The 10,539-nt window shown below is 35.8% G+C and overlaps 1 protein-coding gene across 1 annotated transcript; it reads right to left on the bottom strand.

Annotated features, from left to right (window-relative positions):
• Positions 1 to 7,862: 7,862 nt before the first annotated feature.
• Positions 7,863 to 9,496, bottom strand: LOC102599422 (myb-related protein 330-like). Its single transcript, XM_006339854.2, has 3 exons — positions 9,277 to 9,496; positions 9,067 to 9,196; positions 7,863 to 8,990 (listed from the first exon to the last, which is right to left on the bottom strand). The coding sequence occupies exons 1-3, from the start codon at positions 9,404 to 9,406 to the stop codon at positions 8,027 to 8,029; spliced, it is 1,224 nt and encodes a 407-aa protein (XP_006339916.1). The 5' UTR covers positions 9,407 to 9,496; the 3' UTR covers positions 7,863 to 8,026.
• Positions 9,497 to 10,539: the final 1,043 nt, after the last annotated feature.

Below are 10,539 nucleotides of genomic sequence, written 5' to 3' on the forward strand. Positions count from 1 at the left end.
TTAGCAACAAAACTATATAAATATAATGACGAATCAGTCCGTCGCTAACAAGTGGCAACGAAAATCTTTCGTCACTATCACGTCGCTAAACTTGTGACGGAACTCATGTTTTCGTCTTAGAACTATGAAATTAGCAACAAAATTATATAAATATAATGACGACAAGTCCGTCGCTAACATATGGCGACGGAAATGTTTCGTCTCTATGACGTTGCTACACTTGTGACGGAACTCATTTTTTCGTCACTAAGAGCTTACTAACGAGCGTAATAGCAACAGTCAATAATCCGTTGCTATTTGAATGCTTTTGTTAAGCTTGAACTTGCATTTGAAGCAAGTATTGTGAACTTGAGCATCTTTGATAATGGTAAGTCACAACTTGAATCTTTGAGTGCACAATTGATCTTTGCATGAGTAAGTTGAGTCTTGTTGTGTGCATTCATGATTGAGTCTTTTGTAGCACTGTTTGAGACATCCTTTTTGAATTGTTGAACTTAAATTTTACTTGCGGACAAGCAAAAGTTTAAGTTAGGGGTGTTGATGAGTCCGAGATTTAGACTCATTTAGGGCTTTGTTTAGATAGATTTAGTGTCATCAAATGCTTAATTTGTGCCAATAACTGATGTTAAATCCTTGATTTTCAGGAATATGGATTGCGGAACAAAGCAATGACACTAACAGGCAAAAATGAACAAATTAGGCTGAAGAAATGAAGATAGGCGATCCGGAGGATCGCCAAGAGCACTCGGCGTGTCACCAAGTGGCTCATCATACCGCATAAAGTTCCAGTGTGCCAAGCTCTGAAGGAAATAACCAAGTCATTGACAAAAGGAGCAGTCGGCGGATCGTCGAGTAATTCCACGAAGCCAAGATAGATCACCCAAAGTTACAGACCTTGAGGATACTGAATGCCAAGGCAAAAGGGCGATGGAAGAGACCAAAGGGCGGCTCACCGAGTGGTTTGGCGAGCCTGACTTACTTCGCCAAATGGGTTTTCGTAGCTTATTTTCAGTGACTATAAATACGTTTTTGAACATTTAGTTTAGTATCTTTTGATAGTATCAAGTAATCTTAAGACATTTTTAGACAGTTTTCTCTGGAGTTTTCTTTAGCTTTGAAGGATCGAAGAAATTCACTTTTGAGAAATTGGAAGTGGGTCTTTGAGATTCATCAAATTAGAGAATTGTAAAGACAAAATCACTCTTACCCAGTTGATGGATAATCAATTTGGTAACTATTTTTATCTTTTTATAATGTCTAGCTAAAATCCCAATTCTTGGGTGTGATCATGTGATTATGGGCTGATTTAGTTTATGGGTATTGCTAATTGTTAGTTTAAATGTTATTTAAAAGTGAGTTTAATCATTAATTGTGGTTTAATTTAAGAATTGTAGTTGCAAATGCAGTTCTACTTTTGTGTTCTTGGCTTGCTCGAGAGAGAGAGGTTTTAGAACTAAAGTTTTTGATTGATGGTTTGTGGGTATTGGTTTGATCTGGGCTTAGCTCGAGAGAGTAAATCCTAAACCCAATCCCACACATTTAGCTCGAAAGAGTGAATGGATTAAGGTATGGGCTGCTCTTAATTTGCATGCTTGTTGATGTTCTAGAGAAATCACTTGATTCGGGGTAATTGTTCGAGAGAAAATTACCTCCCTTATAGCCTAACCTACTCACTAATATCTAGCTATTTTCTAATAGTTGCAATTACCCATATGTCAATATTTTCCTATAATCAATCACATCCCAAGAATCCGTCTCATTATTGTTAATTCCTAGTGTTTGTGACTGATTTTAGTTGATAACTAAAACCAAAACCCCCATCTGACATTCGTGTCACCCCTTTACTTGATTATGTCTTTAATCGATAATTTCTATTCCTATGGGTGGTTAGACTACATTCATACTTTCTAATTGAATCTGAAACACGTACCGCTCCCTGTGGGATTCGACCCCAACTCATTTAGTTGGGTTTTATATTGATTTATGATTGTTGAACACCTAGAATTAGATGAGGTGTGATTGAAACGTAAAATCAGTGCCTCAAAACCTGGAGATTAGTTCCACTTTCTATTGTATCAATATACATCTTAAAAGTAGGATTACGTTCAGATATATTAGGCTGCAGTATTAGGCAGAATCTGATTAGTCAGTTGCAATGTTTTAGGATTTAGTTATTGGAGATAATGTTAGCTTATTTTACTTTTTTTCTTTAGCTTTTTAAGTTATGAATTCATGTATTTATATGACAGTCATTATTTCAATAAAAAACAGCAACTTAACCCTGTTATCCTTTCTTTTCTTTCTTAGTCATTGTTACACTCCTACAATACCCAAGTGAACTCGAACTCGAGACATCTGGTTAAAGATGTAGGAGTACTGACTACTCCACAACAAGAACTGGTGACCTAGAAAATATTAGAAGCAATAGATGGAAATAATATCACCAATGTATATTTCCATACACGACTCCAAACTACATTTCAGAAGAAAAAAAACATATGAGTGCAAATGAAGTTATATTTGTGAAATAGGGGTTAAAGGCGAGTGGATTAGGTTCAATCAAAAATCTTTCATTTTTCATCTAGGACCAAGAAACACAACTCCAACTAGACTAATGTTTTTACCTATTGAAACAAAGTTTTACCCGTACAATATAGACTTTATTAGAGAGAGAAACAACGAGGGGCGAGCGATGTATTCGCCGGAAGAGTAGATAGTAGATTAAACAGCGAGGGTGAGCAATGTATCAGAATCACTACTAAGTCATCATATACAAAGTGATTTTCTCCTGAGGCATACTAGTAGTAATAACTATTATTGTTGTAGGCTTGTCTCAATCTTCACCTTATGAGCTAACTGTTCAAGTTAAGTTAGGCGTGTTACAGAATCACTACAGATTTGTATATGATTGTGTATATATTAGCATAACTGATTTATAGGGATTTGGATATCTAGTTACCATAGTTAACTTAGTCTCCTTATGTATTTATACCATTGTATTCGTTGAGTAATAAGACAAGTTATTCAAGTTATTCTTCCTACCTTATTAGTTACATGGTATCAGAGAAAAGCTTATGATTTGCCCGTATTGGGTCGCCTTGATATGTTTTGGTTGCTTTGTGGTGGTTTCATTTCATATAACCACGTTTGACGAAGGGAAAATTTATTTTGAGACCAGATTTTGCTGCTACTTTGTTGGTCAGGTTTGAGTTTCTTATATGTTGTTCTGTTTCTATGTTTCTGAAGTAATATTTAGGAGGCTGCCTGTGTTAGAAACTATCCTTGGTGGACTCCCTGTTCAGATCAAATTGTGACTTATTTGGGTGTTCTTCCTTCGTTACAATTTGAGATTTGTTGGGTTTTTGTTAGTTCTCTGAGTTTGTTTGACTGGATTCATATTTGCTTGATTCTTTGATTTGTTTCGAGTGATTTACTGGATTGGAGTTTTATTTTTGTCCAACAGAGACTTGGTTTGGATAATTCCAGCTTTGGACAATTTTCTATCAATTTATTTTGATATTGTGAGTTACGGAAATGACTGCTGCTAGTTCAATATCTAATAAAATGATTTTGGTTTCCGCTGAAGAATTTTCTGAATTCTCTCAATATCAGAAATCATTAAAGGAATCCACTTCAGTTAATGTTTTTACTGAGTCAACTAAAACATGTCTTATGACCTCTTCAAATAAATGGGTCATTGATTCAGGTGCCACAAATCACATGACAGGTAATTCTAATATTTTTTTCTAGCTTTCAATCACACAAAGCACCATCTCCAGTTACTGTAGCTGATGGATCAACTTGTAATAGTATTGGATATGGGACTATTAAACCAACCTCCTCTATTACCCTGTCGTTTGTACTTAGTATACCAAAGTTGGCTTTTAATTTGATTTTTGTAAGCAAAGTTACTAGAGATCTTAATTGTTATATTTCGTTCTTTCTCGATCATTTTTTGTTTCGTGATCTTAAGACAAATTAGGTTATTGGTAAAGGACATGTAGTACATCCTTGATGAATGGGAGCCTCGGTTTGTTGCATGCTCTAGTGTTGTGTCTCCATTTGAAGCACATTGTCGATTGGGACATCCTTCTCTACCTCTGTTAAAGAATTTTTGTCCTCAGTTCCATAATATTCCTTTATTGGAATGTGAATCCTATCGATTGCAAAACATCATCGCAGCTCATTAAGTCCAAGTGTTAACAAGTGGGTTGAGTCAGCTTTTGAGTTAGTTCATTCTGATGTTTGGGGACCGTGTCCTGTTGTTTCCAAAACTGGGCATAAGTATTTTGTCACTTTTGTGGATGATTTCTCATGGATGACTTGGATTTATTTTATGAAGAGTCGTTCTGAAGTGTTTACTCACTTTTGTGCCTTCTATGCTTAAGTTAAGACTCAGTTCAATGCTTCGGTACATATTTTAAGAAGTGACAATGCCAAAGAATATAAGTCAGAACTGTTTCAGACATACATGAGAAAACGTGGTATTCTCCACCAGTCTTCATGTGTTGATACACCCCCTCAAAATGGAGTTGCTGAGAGGAAGAATAGGCATCTACTTGAGACAGCTCGGACACTTTTGTTCCAAATGAAGGTTCCTTAACAGTTTTGGGCAGATGCGGTCTCCACGACTTTTTTTTTATTAATCGCATGACATCTACTGTGCTTGCTGGTAACATGCCTTACACTGTTCTTTTTCCAAACAAGTCACTATTTCATGTTAAACCCAAGATATTTGGAAGCGCATGCTATGTTCAAGATGTTCGACCATTTATTACCAAGTTATATCCCAAGGCATTGAAGTGTGTTTTTCTAGGCTATTCTCGCCTTCAAAAAGGGAACCGATGTTATTCTACTCAACTTGGGAAATATCTTGTGTCAAGTGATGTGGTATTTTCAGAGACTACACCATTCTTTTATGGATCATCACTCACCCATGTTTGGACAGAACAATCAGATTTTGTTTCTCCAACTCCCAATTCTTCTATGGATCATCACTCACCCATTGTACCTTCCGTGCCTTCCCCATTTGCCCTAGCAAGACCACCAATTGTTCACATTTACTCTAGGAGGCGAGAGACCAATGATTCTTGCCATGCAACAATTTCGTCATCATCTAACCCTCCTCTGTCTTCTCCTCCAGAAAACCTTGATCTCCCTATTGCCCTTCGCAAAGGTACACGTGCCTACAAATCTACATATTCCATTGCTAATTTTGTTTTCTATGATCGCTTATCCTCTACTTCTAGATCTTTGATTGCTTCTATAGACTCCGTCTATGTACCCAAAACAGTGAAGGAGACTTTGAATCATCCCGAATGGTCTAATGCAATGCTTGATGAAATACATGCCTTAGAGGAGAACCACACACAGGATTTGGTGGATATACCTAAGGTAAAGAAACCAGTGGGATGTAAGTGGGTCTTCACAATTAAAGTTAATCCAGATGGTTCCATAGCAAGACTCAAGGCTGGACTTGTGGCTAAAGGGTATGCTAAGACATATGGAGTAGATTATTCTGACACATTCTCCCCGGTTGCCAAAGTCACTTCTGTTCGCTTGTTCATTTCTCTAGCTGCTTCTGAGAATTGACCTTTGCATCAGTTGGATATCAAGAATGCGTTTCTACATGGTGATCTTCAAGAGGAAGTGTATATGGAGCAACCACCAGGTTTTGTTGCTCAAGGGGAGTATGAGAAAGTCTGTCATTTGAAGAAGTCTTTGTACGGCTTGAAGCAAAGTCCTCGGGCTTGGTTTGGTAAGTTCAATGAGGTAGTTCAGGATTTTAGGTTAAAAATGAGCAAATGTGATCACTCTGTCTTCTACCGACAATCAACAACTGACATTATTCTCCTTGTTGTATATGTTGATGACATTGTCATTACAGGAAGTGATTATGTGGAGATCTCTTCCCTCAAGTCTTTCCTACATACTAGGTTTCATACAAAGGATTTAGGCAGTTGAAGTACTTTTTGGGAGTAGAAGTAAATAGAAGCAAGAAGGGAATTTTTTGTCTCAGAGAAAGTATATTCTTGACCTACTTAGAGACACAGGAAAATTGGCAGCAAAACCTTGTAGTACTCCAATGGTTCCCAATGTGAATCTTTTGGAAGATGATGGTGATCCTTTTAATGATCTAAAAAAATACAGAAGGTTAGTTGGGAAGTTAAACTATCTTATTGTGACTCGTCCAGATATTGCTTTTGCCGTAAGTGTTTTTAGCCAGTGCCTACGACCAAACATTGGGAAGCTTTGGAACAAATTCTATGTTACTTAAAAGGTGCTCCTGGATTTGGTATATTGTATAGCAATCAGAGTCATACTCGTATTGAGTGCTTTGCAGATGCTGACTATGTCGGATCCAAGATTGATAGAAGATTGACAACAAGTTATTGTATTTTTGTTGGAGGGAACCCAGTTTCATGAGGAGTAAGAAGCAAAGTGTTGTATCTCGATCTAGTGCCGAATCTGAGTATAGAGCTATGTCACAGTCTACGTGTGAGATTATGTGGATACATCATGTTTTAACGGAAATTGGTCTAAAGCAACATAAACCAACAAAAATCTGGTGTGATAATCAAGTTGCTCTTCATATTGCCTCAAATCCAGTGTATCATGAAAGAACTAAACATATTGAAGTTGATTGTCATTTTATTCGTGAGAAGATTCTGGAAAATCTGATTTCCACTAGCTACGTGAAGACAGGAGAGCAACTAGTTGATTTGTTCACAAAAGCATTGATTGGAACTCGAGTTGATTATCTTTGTAACAGGCTGGGCATGGTCAATATCAGCTTGAGGGGGAGTACTGTTACAGAATCACTACAGATTTGTATATGATTGTGTATATATTAGCATAGCTGATTTATAGGGATTTGGCTATCTAGTTACCATAGTTAACTTAGTCTCCTTATGTATTTATACCATTGTATTCGTTGAGTAATAAGACAAGTTATTCAAGTTATTCTTCCTACCTTATTAGTTACAAGGCGCAAATTTCATTTTAAAAGGTAGAATTAATTTTTACCTGGAAACAGAAAGTAAAAGTGTTTAGGGGGTTCCTGGCCAGTCCTCCTCAGAAAACATAGTTGTGGACCTTTTATAGTGATAATGATCTTGAATATGATAGACTGATATAGCTAACTTTCACACGATTTTGGCCCAATTTTGATAGAGAAAATAGCATTTGTATCCACAGACTGCATCAATTTGGTGGCTTTAATTGGAAATTATCTTCCTTCAATCTTGACTAGTAGGTGTCCTTTTTAGTGTGGGGTTGTTCATCCCTTTTATTGTGATGGAAAGTGCTATATTTGCATGTAGTCCATGCTTCCAAGTACTTATTGTTAATGAACCTAATTATGAACTTATGTTATATACGGATTTTGTTATGGATACGTATCAGATACAGGTTCGCGCAAGTATGGTATGCCAAATACTTTGAAAGATCCGCTTGAGGTATGTGAAAGATGTACATAACATAGTCTAAAAGAAACAGCTATAACATATATAGTTTAGTCCCTATAGGGAGTGGAAATGACTTAAAGACTGTCTAAAGTTAAAACTATCTCCATCAGCAGGAGACAAGGATAGACAACCATTTAAGGAATTATGTGCTTTTCATCAATTGAACAATTAGGAAAAAGGCCAATTATGATAGAGATGTGTCCTGTACAAAGGTTAAAATCAATGAAAGAGTTTGTGAAAACTTAAAAGGATTTAGACTATTTTACAGATAGTCACAATCTTCTAACTGATTCTTTAAGATTGAATAGTAAAGCATTTCGAATTAACACATAATGGACAGAATTACAACCTGTAAACCAAATATATACAAATTGACAAAAAAAAATACTATTAAAAGAGAAATAATGTATTATCCATTCTATTCAAAGCATACACAAAAAGAAGACAAGTTTTTAATATTCTCATTGTTTTACAAAGAAGAAAGTTTCCGAACAGATTAAGAATAAAACTATACAGCACACACCGGTTTGGTATTAGCATCTCTGCTGATGAAAAATAGGCTATGAAAACTGTCCAAAGGCATCTGGAATTCTCTGAGAGTGCTTATTATATATGTTTGCAGTTTGTAAAGAAGGTTGTTGCTGGTGGTTCTGTAGCCATGTACTCAATGAACCTTGTGTTGTGAATTGTATACTTGATTTTTCACTGTATAAATCTTGAGTTATTTGATTATTGGTGATTGCATTGCCTGGTAAAAGCTGTGTATGGAGATATTCGAACCATTTGATGTCTTCAGGATCAGTTACTGAGGGATGAATATTGGCTTCTTTTTCTGATTTATCATAATCTGCAGTTCCCCAGGAGAAGGCATTGCTATCGAAGAAAGAAGAGTTCCTTTGCAATTCAATACTAGTACTGTTTCCATTGCGCATTGAATCATTGCTTGCTACTGCTGCTATTGGAGATGTCAGAATATTATCATTTGTGATGGTGGAATTGAACTGATGAGTAAACATTTCTGAATTCTTGGAGTTGAAAAGGAGATTATTGGTGTTTGAATTCATGGACAAACCAATGTTTGAGCCATAATTCAACTGCCGAAAGGAGAGGTAACTTGCCAGCTCAAGAGGCTTATTGCAGCTAGCGGTGGAGGTTTCGTGTGTGGTAACAAACCTTTCAAGAAAGAATTCGTGTGTTAGTGGCGCTGCAGAAGTAGTGGTATTACTGGGATAGCCGTCCATAGTCATTGTCACTAAAGATGACTTTGGTTTATCTGTTTGAATTCCGTAGTTGGAATTCTCATGTGATTCAACAAAATTCAGTTCACTTGAGCCTTCAGAGGCTTTCTCAATATTCATACTGATTGCTGACACCTTCTCTTCATTCTCAACTACAGATAGAAGCTTATTATGAGTGTCTGGATCAATCCCTTTTTGCCTTAGTTTCTTCTTAATAGAAGAGTTCCATAAATTCTTGATTTCATTGTCGGTTCTTCCAGGTAATCTAGAAGCAATCTGAGACCACCTAAGCAACGCGAAAAAAGACTCGTTACATTCATGAATAGTCTAAAAGGGTAAAAGAATGAAGAATATTTATTTACTTGTTCCCTAAAAGTGAATGAAGTTGAATGATCAAATTCTCTTCCTGTTGTGAGAATGTTCCTCTTTTGAGGTCAGGTCTCAAGTAGTTAATCCACCTAAGCCTGCAGCTCTTTCCACACCTCTGAAGAGCTGTATATGAAAAAGAAAACGAAAACTAGTGTTATTTATGTGATGCATTATTGATGAAAACAGAGAAAGTAGTAGTGTACCTGCTAGTTTAGGGACTGAACTCCAACAACCATGACCATATTTGGTTATATGATTTATAAGTTTCTCATCTTCCTCAGGGGACCAAAGGCCTTTCCTCAGCTTCTGCTTGTAACAGCAAGGTCTCCCCATGTGCAACTGCAATGCTGGCAAAACAAAAGGTCAAAAAAGAAAGCAAAGTTTTTTCACCAAATGTGCAAATGGATTTTAATTAGAGGGAGATGTTAATGATGATAATTAGAGTAGGAATCAAATAAATAGAAAGGAGGAGCCTTAATATTACTAGTACTAATCTCAAGGTCATTTTCACAACATCATGATTTGATTTTTAGTTTTAGAACTAAGTACTGAAAACACCCCTAAATTTCGTGCAAATTATTAGTTTCATCTTGAACTATTGACAGTCTTAAAAATAGTCATTTACTTTACTAACTGAACTTAATTACACCTTCCATCTTGCAACATGAGTGAAATACACCTCTAAATTTTTGTCAAATTTAAATGTGTTTTCAATAATTCTCTAGGTTTTTTTTATTAAGAGCCTCATGCTCATACAAGAGCTTGAAACCATTTGTTATGTCATGTGTCAGATCGAGAGTGTATCTAGGTTTAGTTAGTCAAGTAGAAAGATGTTTTAAAGACTGTCAATAGTTTGAAGACGAAACTAATAATTTACGCCAAGTTCAGGGGTGTTTTCGACACTTCTCTCTTTAGCTTTATTCAATTTGTTAATTTTATATTCTATATACCTACAGTGCAAAGAGTTCCTTTCACTATCATGTAAATTGCAAGTTATGGCTTTCTATAACAACCATAGTTTGGTAACCTGCAAATTGTTATAAGTAACCTGTAATTATAGGTAAAATGACAATGATAATGTGTGTATCTTTTTACATTGTCAATGTATCCAATTTATTTTTTCATATTACATTCTTTTTTAATCTTCCCCTTTTTCTACATTTAATGTGAAATTGGAGCTCCAATAATCCTACTTGCTTTTGTCTTATAGCAGGATTTTGAGAAAATTAATGAATTTGACAGCACTTGTGGGGCACTTCAAAAGAGATATTTTTTTGGTGGAACAACAAGGGCATTTTGGCCTACAAGACTAACTGTTTATAGAGTCTCAGTCAGTTAAACAAATTCAGAATTAAATTATAAACAATTTCTTATAGTTAACATTCCTTAATTGTCTTTCATGTTTGACATAAGATAAAAAGAAAATGTATAGTCTTCATTCATGCAACATTTAGTTATTCTTTTTG

The sequence above is a fragment of the Solanum tuberosum genome, unplaced genomic scaffold (assembly GCF_000226075.1).
Source record: "Solanum tuberosum cultivar DM 1-3 516 R44 unplaced genomic scaffold, SolTub_3.0 scf00012, whole genome shotgun sequence".
Taxonomy (NCBI): domain Eukaryota; kingdom Viridiplantae; phylum Streptophyta; class Magnoliopsida; order Solanales; family Solanaceae; genus Solanum; species Solanum tuberosum.